At 41.9% G+C, this 16,772-nt stretch overlaps 1 protein-coding gene across 2 annotated transcripts in view; it reads left to right on the top strand.

Moving 5' to 3' along the window:
• Nucleotides 1-16,772, top strand: part of col4a2 (collagen, type IV, alpha 2) — a 50,714-nt gene that overhangs the window by 26,400 nt on the left and 7,542 nt on the right. The window contains exons 5-33 of one of the 2 annotated variants that reach the window (XM_020089776.2): nucleotides 8,499-8,633; nucleotides 8,730-8,774; nucleotides 8,874-8,990; nucleotides 9,077-9,145; nucleotides 9,274-9,309; nucleotides 9,407-9,460; nucleotides 9,551-9,586; nucleotides 9,721-9,762; nucleotides 10,160-10,243; nucleotides 10,343-10,387; nucleotides 10,501-10,545; nucleotides 10,639-10,674; nucleotides 10,767-10,811; nucleotides 11,993-12,053; nucleotides 12,675-12,788; nucleotides 12,918-13,067; nucleotides 13,183-13,254; nucleotides 13,369-13,520; nucleotides 13,652-13,724; nucleotides 13,946-14,052; nucleotides 14,167-14,350; nucleotides 14,748-14,789; nucleotides 15,070-15,144; nucleotides 15,233-15,331; nucleotides 15,453-15,674; nucleotides 15,812-15,973; nucleotides 16,078-16,248; nucleotides 16,373-16,516; nucleotides 16,636-16,761. In XM_020089776.2, the coding sequence (XP_019945335.1) occupies nucleotides 8,499-8,633; nucleotides 8,730-8,774; nucleotides 8,874-8,990; nucleotides 9,077-9,145; nucleotides 9,274-9,309; nucleotides 9,407-9,460; nucleotides 9,551-9,586; nucleotides 9,721-9,762; nucleotides 10,160-10,243; nucleotides 10,343-10,387; nucleotides 10,501-10,545; nucleotides 10,639-10,674; nucleotides 10,767-10,811; nucleotides 11,993-12,053; nucleotides 12,675-12,788; nucleotides 12,918-13,067; nucleotides 13,183-13,254; nucleotides 13,369-13,520; nucleotides 13,652-13,724; nucleotides 13,946-14,052; nucleotides 14,167-14,350; nucleotides 14,748-14,789; nucleotides 15,070-15,144; nucleotides 15,233-15,331; nucleotides 15,453-15,674; nucleotides 15,812-15,973; nucleotides 16,078-16,248; nucleotides 16,373-16,516; nucleotides 16,636-16,761 (2,743 nt within the window). The remainder of the gene's footprint in view (nucleotides 1-8,498; nucleotides 8,634-8,729; nucleotides 8,775-8,873; nucleotides 8,991-9,076; nucleotides 9,146-9,273; nucleotides 9,310-9,406; nucleotides 9,461-9,550; nucleotides 9,587-9,720; nucleotides 9,763-10,159; nucleotides 10,244-10,342; nucleotides 10,388-10,500; nucleotides 10,546-10,638; nucleotides 10,675-10,766; nucleotides 10,812-11,992; nucleotides 12,054-12,674; nucleotides 12,789-12,917; nucleotides 13,068-13,182; nucleotides 13,255-13,368; nucleotides 13,521-13,651; nucleotides 13,725-13,945; nucleotides 14,053-14,166; nucleotides 14,351-14,747; nucleotides 14,790-15,069; nucleotides 15,145-15,232; nucleotides 15,332-15,452; nucleotides 15,675-15,811; nucleotides 15,974-16,077; nucleotides 16,249-16,372; nucleotides 16,517-16,635; nucleotides 16,762-16,772) is intronic. The other variant, XM_020089777.2, reaches the window with a different exon arrangement.

Genomic DNA, 16,772 nt, shown 5'->3' with positions numbered 1-16,772 from the left:
AAATATGGTTGCGAAGTGTTTCAGTCTATCTCCCTCTCACTGGAAAACACACACCATGTTTTCCACATCAATCATATGTGTCTCAGTCTGTATTCTCACAATATGAAATTTGGGTAAACAAGGTGTTGATGCTGGTCCTCCTCTGGGACAGTTGTATTTGATTTGTAAGCTGTGCTCAGGGAATGTTCTGCTCCACAAAGACAATCCTCAGAGTAGGAAAAATGTGACCAGAGCTTTGGGTCACCACAGCAACGGCATGTGTTCCCCATCAGGCCTTGTTGTGAAACCTACATCGGGGGCCGGCTGCACAGGAAACAATTAGATCTCCTCTAAAGCCTCTCATTTTTATTCCACTTATATGAGGAAGACATGTTTTCAGTGCAGATGTTTTTTTCTCAGGAGCAGAGATGAGGTCTCATGGAGCAATTGTTTTCAATTTTGGTAAAACACCATAAGCAGCTTCCTCAAATTAAGAATAACAACTTGATGTAATTTATGTACTCAAGATAATCAACTCATTCGTTTACTCAGTAAACCATACACATGCTTGGACCTTTGCCCTGATTTGCTCCCTCGTAAACCATCGAGAAATGTGTATTGCAGCTGGAGTGACAGTGGGTGCTGCATCTCCATGTGGGAAAATGGAAAAAGTCTCACAGATTGGCAAAAATGGTACCATGGGCCGGGCCAGCTGGACGGGTTAGAGGGTGCAGAAAGAAACCTTGAGGATTATGGGTATCCCTGACACTAATGTGACTGGCTGAAGTCCATGGCAAGAAGCGCCAATGTCACAGCTGGGTATTTGACTCTATAACTCACTTTCCAAACATGAGTTTTCACCATTGCTGTGTGTTGTTTTATTTTTTAAAACCATTCATAAAAAATAAAGACAGACGTCGACTCGAGCTGCAATTAACAGTTTTCATTATAGGTTAATCCATTGGTAATTTTCAGCCAGGTAAAGTGTGTGGCTGCAGGGACAACAGTGTCAGTCCAGAGTCAAATACTGCAACAACAAATTAATGGACGACCATGGGCTTTGGTTGAGATCGGAAGCATTTCAAGGGACTTTGGAGGCCCCAGGCAAAGGGACCAAACCAACACCAATCGAGATTGATTATCTGCTGAGAACCTCAGGCTATTTATTATTTATACATTAAAGTTATCAATGTTCTATTTGCTGACAACTAGTGATTATAATGTTTTTACTGCAGTTGTTATCAGTGAAACCATCTTTGGGTAAGAATAACAAATCCTAATGAAAAATACAAAAAAACAAGTATATAGGGTTTATAACAACGTTCTTACATGTGCCCATTGCTGCTGTGTCCTTTCAAACAGTTTCACACGATATACAATCCACATATTTCTGTGCCCTGGGGTGTGATGTTCAATGTCAGAGAACAGCTTTGTTTAGGAAATTGAGTTTTCCTCTGTGGGCCTTTATAAACACAAAGACACAGCGCTCTGGGTGATCCACTGTATGGAAAGTGTAATGTCAGTATATCGCAGTGATAAATGTAACAGTGAGATTATATTAGAGGCTGCACGCCCATGATGGAGCTCATTACGAACAGACTCATGCCGACACCCGATACGAGCTCACAGGTGGCTGGTCTCTGAGGTGAGGGCGACACCTCATTCGAGACCTTGCACCATGTCTCGCTCTTTCTCACACACACACACACACACACACACACACACACACACACACACACACACACACACACACACACACACACACAGACATACACATGCAAGCTGCAGCTGTGAACTGTTTAGACACATGTGCTTGGACCACAGACATGAGACGCCTCGTTCCTCCACCATGAGGCAATAGCACAGGTGTCGGACCCCAGAGACCTCTGGGATAGTTGGAGGTGCAAGCTGTTCTGTTCTCAGCCTGGGATCCCCCCTCAAGTCCTGCTCCTCAACATACACCCTCAATACACATGCAGACTCTCTCTCCCACACACACACAAACGTCAGGCCAACCACTGGTCATTATCAGACCCCTCGCTCTGGTCTGAATGCGGATCGGATCTCTGGCACATACGTCTGCACGTGCTCGACGGAAAAACGACACGTGCATGCAGAAATTAGCTCAGAGCCTAAACACATTAATGCTAATGTAAACTGGGCCAAACCACTGTGCTGTGAGCGTTTAAACAAAGAGCAGCAGATCTCCATGAGAAACAAAGCGAGGGGACAAACAAATGACTTCTGTTTGTCTGAACGTCATCTGTTTTTATCCCTGTACTTCATCTATCTCTTTCCCCATGGGGCATTTTAAGCAGATGAGTCAGTGGAATTTGTCATTGTGCAGCTGAGAACACGAAAGTTCAAGTTATGTTTCAAAGGAATATGGCTTTGAGGTTTGTCCCCATGGCAACAGAGACAATTTTTCATAACTTCCTGTCCCACCTGTAGCCTGTACGGCCTCATCATCTGGGACTTTTAGAAGACATTTTCTTCCATCAAGGAGTTCCAGAAAGTTGACCTCCCTGACTACAGCCAGGGGATCTAAACACACTCTAATAGATATCTAAACATCATCTACACATGTTTATTTGTTCTGCCTGATTCCTCCTCAGGGGCTTCCAGTTGAGGGCCCTCTCAGTGCTTTACCCTAACCCCTTATTCCCCTTACCCCTCCAGGGGAGCTGATTCTCTGTTTCCCCTTCGGGGCTTCAGATGCAGATCCTCAGGAAATGAGTCTAAGAAAAATGTGTCCAAGAAAAATATTTCAGGAGGGTCACAGAGCAGTGGGACCCCATCCACCAGAGCGTCTGAGGCCTGATGTGGGAGTTAGGAAGCGATATTTAGTGTTTATGTGCTGCAACTCTCCTTCCTGGCCACTTCTTTTCCACCCTTGTTTCCAATTTCATATCCTTCTTATCTACGTTCCTTCCTCTCCTCTTTCTTTCCTTGTGTTAATTCATTCGCTTTTCTTTGTCTTCTATCCCTTTCCTCTTTTTTTGAATCATTCTGTAAAATTTCCCCTTTCCACACCAACTTTTCCTTCCTTCATTTGTTCTATTCATCTTTGCTTTCTTCCCTCCATTCCACTCCAATACCAGATCAGAGCAGTGATTGGCTTTTATGTCTTAGAAATGAAACAATTTTCCTGCAATTGTATGATCTTATGGTTCTTAATTCTTTTATTGCCCAATTAAATTTTTAAAATATTTTACAACTGTTTTATCGTAATATTTTCATGCCTCAGTGTCTGTGACAGCCAGTGACTGGAGGCCTTATGTTTTCAGGTTGTCTGTTCATCCATCTTTTCCATTCTTGTGAAGGTAATATCTTTGGAAACCCCTCTAGGGAATTTCTTTAAACTTCAAACGTTCAGTTGTCACAAGGATGAACTGGTCAAAGGTCAAAATCACTGTGACCGTGTGAATCTCTTTTGCCTTGTGAACGTGTTAACTTAGGAACGCATCGAGAGAATCTTTTCAGATTTGGTATAAATATACATTTCAACTCACGGATTAACTGAGTCGATTCTGGTGGCGACAGGTCAAAGGTCGAGACCATGGTGGCCTCACAAATCATGTTTTCGGCCTCTTGAACATATATCTCAAGTCTGCCCTTGGGAAATTTCAATTTTGACCAGATGTACCTTGAATTTAAAGATTAACTGGTTAGATTTCAGTGGTCAAAAGTCACAGTGACTGCATATGAGTCTAGTAAAACATATAAAGATTGATTTGTACTGTAAATACTCTTCAGTTACTGTCGTCATTCTGTCGACATTCTTGCAGCAGGCAGCTCACAGACACTCACCAGGATAATAAGTTAATTAGAACAAGCAAACATGACACGAGTGTTGTGGGGGGGGGGGGGGGGGGGGCAGCACCCTGTCCCACACTTATGACATCAGAGGGTAAAGTTCACAACACATAGCATTGGTCCTACCTCACCCCGACACTTTAGATTCTATGTTATTTCTGAGGAGATGCAGTATATACAACCACTGGAAGTACACTGGACATGGACAGGAATTAGCTTTGTTTGCAACAGAGTAAATACAGGGTTGAATATTCATGAAAAACAAAACTAGATTTTGTTCTCTTTTTTTTTAATGGCACTTTTTAATGGTTGTATCCAAGACTGATATTTTCCTGGGATTCATCCTTCCTCTGTTGACCTCCCACCTTTGAATTAGGGTTTTAATCTGTATAAGTTTCCGTTTGAGAGTCAAAACGTCATCTATATATTTTTTTTGTCTTTGGCAGAGAGATTGAATAATGGAGGAGGCTTCCGGCCAGTTGTTTATTGATTTATTTTATTCCACTCTGAGGTCAGAGGTTTGCACTCTGGGCTGCGTGTTCCCATCCTGTTCTTAGTGGGTCGTTCCCAAATCCCTCCACCCAAGGGACAGTCTGATGAAATTGATGCTGTCAGATGGGGGGAACTTTTAATAGATCTGTGATTTAGGAACGAGAAATGCAAACACACACCCACATACGCACAAGGAGAGGAATATTCTTACTGCATTTTATAGTGTGAAGAGCAGGGACTTTCCAGAGATGTCTGGATACGGGTGAGATGCCACAAAGGCACTTGATCAGGTTAAGGTTAAGATAATGCTGAAACCTAAATATGTCAAATGCCAAAAACGTGTTTGTTTTAGATTCCGATTTGTATTTAGATTTATAATCCACATCTCACAGTGAGATCTTTTGTTTTGGTTGAAACTGTTCTATGCTGAAAAGTTGACCCACATAACTGCTGATAAAATGTTCATAGTGTTTTTGTAAAGAAAAGGATAAATTGTTAAAGTGATGTAGTTGTTGAACTTTTTAGATAGAATATGTCCTTCATTGCTGTGAGCACCACAAACAAAATCCCACCTTACAAGTAAATAGCTGAAGATCCACACAAAAAGAGCATGTGAGAAAATATGTTTTATGTGCTATTCAGGTGAACTGACCCTAACCTAACATAGACACCTGAACCTCTGGCTCCTCATATTCAGTTGTAAAACATCAACCTCTTTGGACCTTGTTTAGTTTGGATATTTGGGTTGGAATGAACTGTGAACCTCAGCCGGCCTGTGTGTGTGTGTGTGTGTGTGTGTGTGTGTGTGTGTGTGTGTGTGTGTGTGTGTGTGTGTGTGTGTGTGTGTGTGTGTGTGTTTGTGTGTGTGTGTTGGGGGGGTGAGAAGTTTTCACAGTCCTGGTGTCTCTGTTTTAAAAACTCCACTTTCTCGTATATTCAGAGTCTAAAAGTAAATTGACTTCATGACATGCAGAACCAAGGTTGAAGCCAGAAGTTTGAACTTGTGGAGACGCCTCTGTGACTTTAGTAGATCTGACTGCTGATTGACGGCTCACCGCTCGCCATTACGGAGCTCACAAGACGTGAGGCTGAAGGTACGACATGAGCCGACTGTGACGGGAAGAAAAATAAAGCAGCGCAGACAGCTACAGTTACAGAAATGAGCCAAGAGAAGCACATGTCTGAGCTTCATAACCTGGTAAAGTCATGACGGGCCTTCAAAGACTCACAGAGAAGAACTCAGACCTGAACAGACATGCATGTGTGTGTGAGCGGTTTCCTTTAAGGGAATCTAAATCATGTTTGTTTGAAGATCACTCAGCTTCCACTCATCTAGATGTCAGGATCTGTGTCTCATGGTTTCTGCTCCACTACATGTCCATCCACCCGAAGCTATGTCACAATACACCTGGTCTTAGACGTGCACTGAACTCTGGATGATCTCCTGAAATCATCCAAACTAGGGATATTCTCGAAGGGAACATATGTGAGAACCAAAATGTCCGACTCCTTCACATTCACATTGTCCAAGTGTGCCCATGTGAGGACACAGCAGGACATTGTCCAGAGAAGTCACTGCCAGGGAGTGGAAGGCAAAACAGAAACACTTAAACGTCAGGATGAAAACGACGAGTCGTACACATTACAAGATGATGACGAAGATGTCATCAAAAACAAAAACGTCCCTCACCTGAATAATCTGGACAATTTCCAGTTTCTGTGAACACGTCTGACCCGAACAATCTCCTGAACCGTCAATCTCCTGTCATGTATTTTTCAATACCAGTCCTTTTTATGCTTCCTCCCATACTTTTTTTCATCTCCTGTGACTTTTTCATGCCGTCTCTTTTTTCTTTTCTTCGTAATCTGTCGATGGCTCATTTGGAGGTTAACATGTTGATTAGTCTTTGCTGAGCCGAGACAGGAAGGGAAAGAATACAGACAGACAAAGGAGGGATAGATTAGATGCGATGGTATGTAACGAGTCCCCAGAGTTTAGGGAGGGCAAGGAAATGCTGTGTGGAAGTAGTGTGAGCAGATAAGAGAGGGGAGTATGGAGGGATGACAGAAGTGAAGCTGCAGTGGACTGGTAATTAAAGTGAGGGGAGGACCGGCTCAGGAGAGAATAGAGGAATAAGGAAATGATGAGGTGTAAAGGAACAACAGTTTTACAGCTGTATACCTGCATGAACTTTATGGAATCCAAAGGTGCATGTCTCCCTTTATGTTTCAGTGTTTAGATCCAGCATTGTCGATGTTTTCTTAGACAGTATGACCTTTGAAACATGTCCCCCATTTGTCAGTTGTATAAGGAGCCTGGTATTTATCTGACCTGTGTTCAAGCCATGCAGAAAGATAGTCAGCAGTGGTGCATACTGAACCCCCCCCTCCCCAGTAATAATAAACCACTTTTGAATAACACCTCTCCAGCTCGCTCCTCTCCTCCATCACTGTATATTTAACTTCTCCCTCCATGTGAATTATTGTCAAACTATTCATTTGACAGAACCATTTGTCTTTTTTTTTTTAAATGAGTCTGCTTAATTATTATCCTTTCAATGTGAACGGTGTTTGGGCAGAGACTTTTTTTGTGTCTTTTTTGTTAACATTAGCATTTAGCTCAAGGACCAACAGATAAGTGCAGCTTCACAGAGCTGCCTGCAGACTACAGTTTCATCTCAGGTGTCTTTAAAACTCCGTTATACTGGAAACCCTTCATAATATTGTGAATAAATCCAGATTGTGATGATTTCTATTTTAAGGTGTATTTTTGTGATGTTTTTATTAATGATAAATAACCAGCGTGAGGCAAGATACATTGGTTAGAGGTTCTATGTACAAGGTTCCTTCCAGTTATGGAGGTTTTTCTCTCCACAGTTGTCACAGCGCTGCTCATTTTGGGAACTGTTCTCTGTCATTTTTAAGGTCTCGACCTTCTACGTAAAGTGCCTTGAGATAATATGTATTGCTAATTGGTGCTATACACATAAAATTAAATTGAATATATTTATCACATCAAGTCTGAAACTCTGGCTGTTTTCATTTGTAAATGTACAAAATCACAGCAGAGACTATAAAACACTCCTGTTGTTCATGTGGTGTTTGAGTTGTTTTCACAGGACTGGTGTGTGTCTGTTGTCGGCTCTATAGGCAGCAGCTGCACAGAGAAAACACACACCTCCTGTTAAAAAGCCTTATGGGTGGCTTTTTGGCCCGAAACGCACAATCACACACACACAGGTCACACAAGCTGCATAAGTGCAAATGCATCATTTATATTTATCTCACACTATCTGCATCAGGATTCGTTAGTGAGATTGTTTGAATTGTTATTTGACATTGTTTAGGCTCCCTGCAGTTTCATTAGTTCCCTCGAGACCCTTTGGCTCGAGCTTTATATCACAGGGCCCAGAAAGTATCTCTGTCTGGGGTCGTATAACATCGCTGTGGTTGTTGGTTCTCACAGGAACATTGTCAGGCCCCTAAACCTCACAGGTCATTACTTTTTGACCCCATCAACCTTAGAACATACAAACACCAAATTCTCTTCGTGTCTTTACCCTTGCATTTCATTTTCAACCCCTGGCAGTTCTGTTCATATTCTGGTTCCATCCCACCAACCCTTGTCTTCTTTCTGCCCCTCGAGCATCTCCCCAGACACGTGAATGACAGTAACACAAACTGAAAATCATTGTGTGAGTGTTTTTTTAAATCACCTGTTTCCTTCTCTTCTAGAGAAGTGTCCTGTCTGTGTGACTTTAAAGCTCTGAAGCTCAAGTACACTAAGTGACCACTGGGGGGCTGTAGAGAGCGAGGAGCGCTGATGAAGAGGAATAGAATAGTTTGTCTCCCCCTTGTGACGGAAACACAAAATCAAATGATCACATCGTCACATGGTGTGAAATGTATGATCTCACTTCTTTTGTTGCATTGTTGTGATGCTTTGTTTCTAAACCCTTAATTAACACTTTTCCTGTTTTTAAATCCTCTTATTCATCCAAAGGTAAGTTTACTTTGTTTTCTTACCAAGGTTATCTCCATTGTTAGTCTGGCTTTTGTTAAACAACACTCATGACAAAAAATGATAATGCAATTGATTGATTAATAAAACTATTAATTTCAATTAAAGTACAGAGGGCAATACTTTATTTGAATAATTCATTCACTGAAATTAACTTAATCTGTTTTTTTTTCTAACCTCCCGACATCAGGGTCAACCTGGGCCTCTTGGTCCCCATGGTACACAGGGGCCTTTTGGAAGACCAGGTGATCACGGCATCCAGGGACCAAAGGGCCACAAAGGCGACAGTGGCCATAGTGGCATCCTAGGTCCTAAAGGAAGCGTGGTAAAATATCATTGTCTTTTTTTTAATATATATATTTATTTAAAACAAACTACAGTGAAATCTTTTTTTAAATGTTTCATTTTTGTTGCTCCACAGGGACAAACCGGCATTCCTGGTTTTTCTGGAAATGATGGCATACCTGTAAGTCCATCCTCCAGTCTGGATGAAAGCAGAGTCATCAAGTTGTATTTTCACATTTATTCTGCTTGATGTGACTGTTTTGATTTGACTTCACTGCAGGGTCACCCAGGACAAGCTGGGCCCAGAGGGAGGCCGGGTGCCGACGGTTGTAACGGGACGAAGGGAGACTCAGGTTTATCTGGACAACCTGGTTATAACGGCTCACCTGGTTTTCCTGTAAGTGAGACTCTAAACCCTGTCTAGATAGTGACGTGTAAACCATGTAGAGTTTGACTTCCTCACCATTGCTTTTTATCTCCAAGGGACAATCAGGCAGGAAGGGAGAGAAGGGAGACTCTCTGGAGCTGAGTGTGTACATGGAGCGTTTCAGGGTGAGTTCACATCACATATTGCTTTACTAATGACATCTGGCTCCATAAACATGCATTTATACCTTTATTTAGCTGGAAAGTCGTACAGATGTTGCTAACGTCATAACTCTTTAATCGTCCCTCCACAGGGAAATCCAGGCACACCAGGGATCCACGGAATATTTGTAAGACAAGTTAAATCCAATGAATAATCTAAAATGTACTTTTCATCAATTGCAATTCTTTCCCACTGACTTGGTCTTTCATGTGGTTTTTTTTCAGGGGCCTCCAGGAAAGCCAGGATGGCAGGGTAACAGAGGCTTCCCAGGACCAAAGGTGAAGCTTGTGCAATTGTTTGGATTGTGAAGCCAAATCTATTATGATGTAAAAATACTTATCAGGGTCCTGTTGTTTGTCTTTTGAAAGGGTCCCCCAGGGCCTCCCGGGCCTCGTGGACCAAAGGTAACGTAACAACAACATGAACATAATATAACAAAATCCAAACTTGTTGCATGACTGTAAATACTGCAGAGAGTGTGTGAACTGTAGCAAATGTAAGAAGACAACCTCACTTGTATTTTTGTTTTTCTGAGCAGGGCACTATGACCAAAGTGATTAAAGGAACCAGAGGAGACCAAGTGAGTGGCCATGTTTGTACAAATGCATCACTAATGTCTGTCCAGTCAGTGGTTACAACATGAAGTCATTTATAAGACTTTCAAAGTACATTAACTAAGTACTGTACTTATGTACAATTATATGATCGTATACTTGAATTAAATGTAACTTCTAATACATTTTACAATTCACCAAACTAATGTGATAAATTGTACATTAGAACAGATGATGAGCTCATGAAATACATCAAACTGTTACTTACTTGTTGCTTATATTTCTGTAATTCTACCAGTAAGGTTTAAACAAGAGGACTTGGTATTGGTACACATGTAGAGGATGAGGATGTGAGCAGCCAATGATGATTTTTTTCTCTCTGAGCTGACTGACTTGTGTGGCACTTCCTTCTTCCCACCACAGGGGGACATTGGACCTCCAGGGCTGCAAGGAAACTCTACCCATCCTTATTCTGAGCCCCCCTACGGACCCCACTATGGAATCCCGGTCTGTCCATCAGCAACATGTGCTAATCTTCAGTCATTACCCTGCTGTAAGCAACTCAAACTGATGTTCCACAAAAACACTCAACTGTCTTTATTGTAGGGGCATCGTGGAGAAAAAGGTGTTAAAGGAGAAAGAGGAGATGAGGTATGTCATCGTTTCATTGGTGATTTTACCCATTTATATCTATTTATACTCACATACACACAAACATCCACACGTCACCATGACACTGACGTCACTTTTTGCTTTGATCTCAGTCATACAGAGGAGAAACTGGTGTAATGGGATTCCCTGGATCACGGGTCAGCACACTTGAATTATTTCACATTCAGCAAAACTCTGTCTTCTATCCACATGATATTTGCCCTTAATGCTGTTTTTGAATGCTGTTCCAGGGTGAACCAGGCGCAGATGGGAGACCTGGGCCAAGGGTATGTCTGTGTGAAAGATTCTTTTATTATTGTATCTTCAAATCTGAATAAAATGTCATTTTATAACTTCATAAATGAAAAATCTCGATCAGGGGGATTCTGGTGAAGCAGGACCAAGAGGCAGAGATGGATTTAAGGTGAGAAAGCAACACAACTGTGTGATTCCTGGATTTTAACTTCTCAAACCTTTTTCAACTTGATGACAAAAATATATGCATTTATAATAGTATTTTGACAAAGTAACTAAGTACCTTTACACAAGTACTGCACTGTACAAATCAGAGTTATTTGCACTGTGAAGTAACTTGTTACTTTCCTCTTCGTTACCATTAAATTTTGAATCATGATGCAATGATACAGATCAAACTACCTATAAATGATATGAATAAGTAAAAGTTACCTCCACTCAACCAGATCCAGAACAGTAAAATGCTACTAATACATTAATGCATCTGTAATAATAACCTAGTTTATACTTTAACACTTACAGGGGGCTTCCCTCTAAAATTAAACGTAACTTAACTCTTCTTACTTTATGTACATGTTCATGATAATGCTTAATGCAAGACTGTGACTCTTAGAAGAGTTTTATTTATTTTTAACCTTTTTTAGGCAAGTTTTACTTGCAGAGGAACAAAATAAGACATTTTCTTAAAATTCACGCACGTTGTCGGGACAAATCACTAATTCCTTTTTACGAAAACAATATTAATTAATTATATTTCTGTCATGTACTTTTCATATGATGTGTTTTGAAAAAATTGAAACACAAACTGGTGGGAAACTTGTCATTATTACAAAGTTATATGTTTTTTTAAGATCTGGCAGGGAATTTCAAATTTTCATAGATTTCAAATGTTTGTGTTTAAAGATTCTAAAAATATTCCAATGTAATGTTGAGGCTGCAAAATTATGCATGGTGTTTGAGTATTTCACTATTATCACAACATGTGCAAAATATTCAAGAAAATGAAGGTTATTTTCCACCACTAGGTGTCAGTAAGATATTGTTACTACATCAAATATTGTTGAAACCTCTAAAACTTTGCTTTAAATTGTAGAATAGACATGTGTAATGCTTCCATTTGATAAGTTAAGCAGCGAGTGAATCCAGTGAAAAATGCCCCAGAGAAGTGAAACAACAACACACAGCGATTAAAAAAGGAAAAACAGGATATTGATCAGACACATTACAGCAACAGGACAAGTGTGGTTGTCATTTTCAAACAGTGTGTCCACATCTCACCTTTGTGCTCACGCAAAATAATGACACTGAAACCACAGACTCGCAAAGACTGACGTTAACTTTGTGCCTCAGGGAGTCAGAGGTGAACCAGGAGAGCTGATCTCATCTGGATCCTGGCCTTGGTCTACGGCAGGTATGTAGATTAGAACAAAAGAAAAATGAGTCAACAGAAAAGAGGAAACAGAGAGTGACACATCCGATAGTGTTCATGGCCTTTTTTAAAAAGTTGTTGCTGACATGAAGTGAAACTCTGGTAGGGGCATTTTTTTATTACTGAAGTTCAGCTCTAATCGACCACAGTAAGTCAAGTGCTCAAGATAAATATGGACCTGATGACGGTTATTCATATTCATAGCAGAGAACTGAGGAACAATCAAGCTTCTTGTCCTCCAGGGGCGTCACCTGACAGGATGCAGACCAGGTGGTGTCGGGGGGCAGCTGGATGAGATGAAAAATAATTAATGACTTAAAAGTCATTGATTGGGTATAAATTAAGGGTCTTTTTCAAATAAATACAACAGAGAAACCTAGTGACAGATGAAGAGAAGAAATCTGGTATAATAAACACAACAATTTTTATTATTGTTATTTTATTACAGCATGCTCAAATGAGGCTACATTAGTTTAGAACCCCTTTATAAACTTTCATCCATAATCTGATGGAGCGCTACATGGGTTAAAGAATGGATTCATGCAGTCGAGGTTACCTGTTGCAGTTAACAAATGTTTCTTCTATTTGCTTTGATTTGAAAAGCTGGACCGCCAGGTCCCCTTGGTGAGCAGGGTCCAGATGGAGAGAGGGGTCCAGTAGGAGATCAAGGCTTCCCCGGACCCCCAGGACGTCCTGCCTCTGACACGCAACAACAAGGTCCATCAGCTGAAGCTAAACAAAGAGAATCCTCCACACTTTGATCCACAGACTCAGATTCATTGTAGTCATTAGAGTGTTGCACATACTTGTCTGTTATATGAACCTTCTTCCATTTGTTTCTCTCAGTGTGGGACTTTTTTGGGCCATTTGGCATAAAGGGGGAACAAGGAGAGAAGGGCCCACCAGGGGAACCAGGGAGCCCTGCAGTCAGTGTAGGACCCCCAGGGGTCGACGGGCGCCAAGGGATCAGGGGTCCTCCTGGAGCAATAGGAACATGTGAGAGAGTGGTTTACTGTGCATTTGTTTTGATAATCCCATACTAAGTTTTATCTATATTTAATTCCCTCCTTTTCTTCTAAAATGAATTTGCTGTATTTCTGTTTGTTCCCAGGGTCTGAGTTCTTTAAGGGGGCTCCAGGTGGGAGAGGACGGCCTGGCAATGCAGGCTATAAAGGAGTGAAAGGTGCTGTAACCATGATTGCTCACATCATGATGAATTATTGGTAATATCTTGGTCAGACAGGAGAATCAGTGTTTCTTTAAATACTTCATAATGCACCATGTTCTGTCCCTGTAGGTGACCATGGAGAATGTGAGTGCAGTGTTGTAAACTCTCCATCGGGGCTTCCTGGCCCTGCTGGGGATCGTGGTGATCCTGGGATGATGGGAGAGTTTGGTCAGGAGGGTGATTCAGGAGACCCAGGTCCCCGAGGCGATGATGGGTTCCCTGTAAGAGACAAATCATGAAAAACATATTTTAAAAAAGAATTACAAACTCATATATCCTCATAATTATTTTATTCCATTGTTTATTTTACGTTCTTTTTAGTTCCCTCACTCTTTCATATGATGTCTTTTAGGGCTCACATGGGCTCAATGGGGAACCGGGGCCAAAAGGCCAAAAAGGGGAAGCAACTGTGGCAACACAGAAAGGTGCAGTCTATATGTTATTTAATTTCAGATCAGCACCAGGGCTACAAGTGCAGAATAAAGTAACCAACTGTCTACTGCATGTACATGTGTGATGATGCAGGAGTGTATGGATTGTATATATATATATATCTATATATAGATATATATATATATAGATATATAGATATATATATATATATATTTTTTTTTTTAATATCTTTATGTGTGTCTGATCTACGCAGGATATCCTGGAGATCAGGGGGATCCTGGAAGAGACGGTGAGTCAGGAGCACAAGGTGTTCCAGGCCTAAACGGTTTACCAGGAATCCCTGGGAGCCAAGGTCCTCCGGTGAGTCCATCGGTCATTGTTATAATGACATACTCATCATATTTAAAATCATTATCAATTACATTATTAAGAGCATAGGGTCAGATACACATTATAACTGGTTCATGTCAACAGGGAGAAGGGCCCTGGGGAGAACGTGGAGACAAAGGTTTCCCAGGTCGACCTGGTCAACCCGGTGTAGCTGGACTGAGAGGAGAGCCAGGTGCAGTCCTTGGGGCCCCCAAAGGCCATCGTGGTTTACCTGGGGACGACGGTCTGGCAGGTTATGATGGAGTTCCTGGAATAGCTGGTAGTCCAGGTAAGAGGCAGCTGACCACTGCCTTCTTCCTTTTCATCAAGTCTTAAACATGTTGCATATTACTCCTTCAAGGCTTTCACTACTTTACAGTGATTCTTAACTGTTTTCAATCTAAATATTTGATTTTACCATGACTGTCTGAAAATATTCTCTTATGCAAAGCAGTGAAATGGGAATTAACATTAATGGCTTGTGATTAAAACAGGAGGAAGCATGAGGAGGTTATGTTGCCATTTAATTTACCTCTCTCTCTTCGCCCCCTGTTGTCTCCTTGATGCAGGGACTGCATCCCTCAAACCAGCTGCAGCTGAGCTTGTTTGAGATAATACTTGTGCTTTTGAATAACTCTGGTTCCGAATGCCTGTCTCTTTCATTCTCTCTCATTTTCAACTAAAAGGCGGCTGTAGTTCGACAGGAGATGGAGGACGGACTGTAACAGGTAGCCGGTATAATGGTTTTCACCTTATTGCTTCCTTTTTAACAGCTCTGTGATAACAGCTTTGCCTTTTTATTATTTGACTTGTGTGCATGATGATTTAATTTGATGTTCGGTGTGTTGAGATACCAGCTAATGTAATGATAGTGTCATGTTATAAAAAACAACCCACGCTGGGCAGCAGACAACAATCAAAATAGTTTTATATAAAACAGTCACACATAAACAGTCACTTTTACCAAGATGTTGCCCTAAACAGTAACCCTCTGTTTTTTAATTTCAGGTCCTTGTAATGCAGATCCAGGACCTCCTGGGCAGCCTGGCCCTCCAGGACCCACTGGATTACCAGGTTTCCCAGGTAACTCAACAAGAAGATATTGTTCTGTATTCCCTGCATGTGAATATCTATGAATCATTTATATAATTTTTTATGTTTTGTGAACTAGGTCTACAAGGCCAAAAAGGAACACAGGGTCTACTTGGTGTTCAAGGAGAGAAAGGAGAAACAGGAGAGCAAGGCATAGGTGGCCGTTCTGGACCACCAGGTAAGGAATGACAAGAAAACACAGGCCAATCATCAGATAGAGAGGATCACATCTGAAATTTGACTTGAATTGTATCCTTCTTCCTGATTTTTTACTTTTAATTTAATGGTTTTCCCAAAAGGTTTTGCCGGCGCACGTGGTGACCTGGGATTTCCTGGTAGCAAAGGTTCACTTGGTGCCCCTGGTTTGCCCGGTGTGCCCGGCCGACACGGGGCACAAGGTGAAAAGGGTTTCCATGGTGAGATCTTTGGGGCTTCACCTGGACCTCCCGGTGACTCTGGGATGCCTGGGCTTCAAGGAAATAGAGGCCAGACTGGGAATCAAGGAGAACCCGGCTATCCAGGTAAGTGATGTTCAAACTCAACAGTTTATTTCACCTTCCTGTATTACTTTGACTTCTTGCCTTACCTTCAGTATTTGTAGGATAGTAAAGGATTTGGGAGCTGTTGTGTCATGTTCTTGTTCTTCCATTCAAACCAGGAATGGGTGGCATGCCAGGAATGATTGGCTTCAAAGGAGAGAATGGACCTAGAGGATTGCAGGGGGAGGAAGGGAGGCCTGGGCCTGCTGGCAAGTATGGCTACCCTGGAGACCCTGGGCAAGCAGGTCCACCTGGGTCTCGTGGCGCTACTGGACAGCCAGGTGAGGCCAACATGGCAAACACACGATACCCTCTCTCAGAAATGTTCCTGTTCCTTTCTGACCGTCTTTTTTCTTGTGTCCTTATGGTTCATCATCCTGCTCAGGTTTCACTGGAGAGAGGGGAGCTGAAGGAGAATCAGGCCCTCCAGGTCCAATTGGATTAAAAGGAATCCCTGGGGGGTACGGTGATGACGGTGTCCTTGGAGAGTTTGGCCCACCTGGTAATCCCGGAGAGCCAGGTGCAGATGGACGCCCAGGAGTCCCAGGAATGAAGGGTTTGTTCCTAATATTTGACTTGATAATCCTGTCAGTACTCTGTCGAGTAATATTGAAAATCAAATATCATGAATTTTTTGTTCTGTTTTGTTTTTCACTTTTGATGGTCCTTTTCTTTCCCAGGATACAAAGGATCTCCCGGCATGTCAGGCTTCGAGGGGAAAAGGGGTGATCTCGGGGTGAAGGGCTTCGGGGGGCTGCAAGGAGAACCTGGAGTGCCGGGCCAAGTCGGCCTAAAAGGAGTGATAGGTCAAAGTGGACTGAAGGGTAAGACTGATTTATAATTTAATAATATTTGCGATTCAAGAAATGTGTCAGTCTGCTGTGTTCTGTTGAGACCCCCACATAAACTTACCATCCCGTTCTTCTTCACCATCTTGTGCCAGGTGAACGTGGTGTGAGTGGTCAACAAGGGTCAAAGCCTCAGATCCCTGCCCAGATGATTGTTGACATGAAGGGTGTTAAGGGAGACCGCGGACATCTAGGAAATCAAGGTTTCATTGGGCCAAGAGGTGCGGAGCTA

This window comes from Paralichthys olivaceus, chromosome 10, assembly GCF_024713975.1.
Source record: "Paralichthys olivaceus isolate ysfri-2021 chromosome 10, ASM2471397v2, whole genome shotgun sequence".
NCBI lineage: Eukaryota > Metazoa > Chordata > Actinopteri > Pleuronectiformes > Paralichthyidae > Paralichthys > Paralichthys olivaceus.
This window is presented reverse-complemented; position numbering and strand designations above follow the sequence as displayed.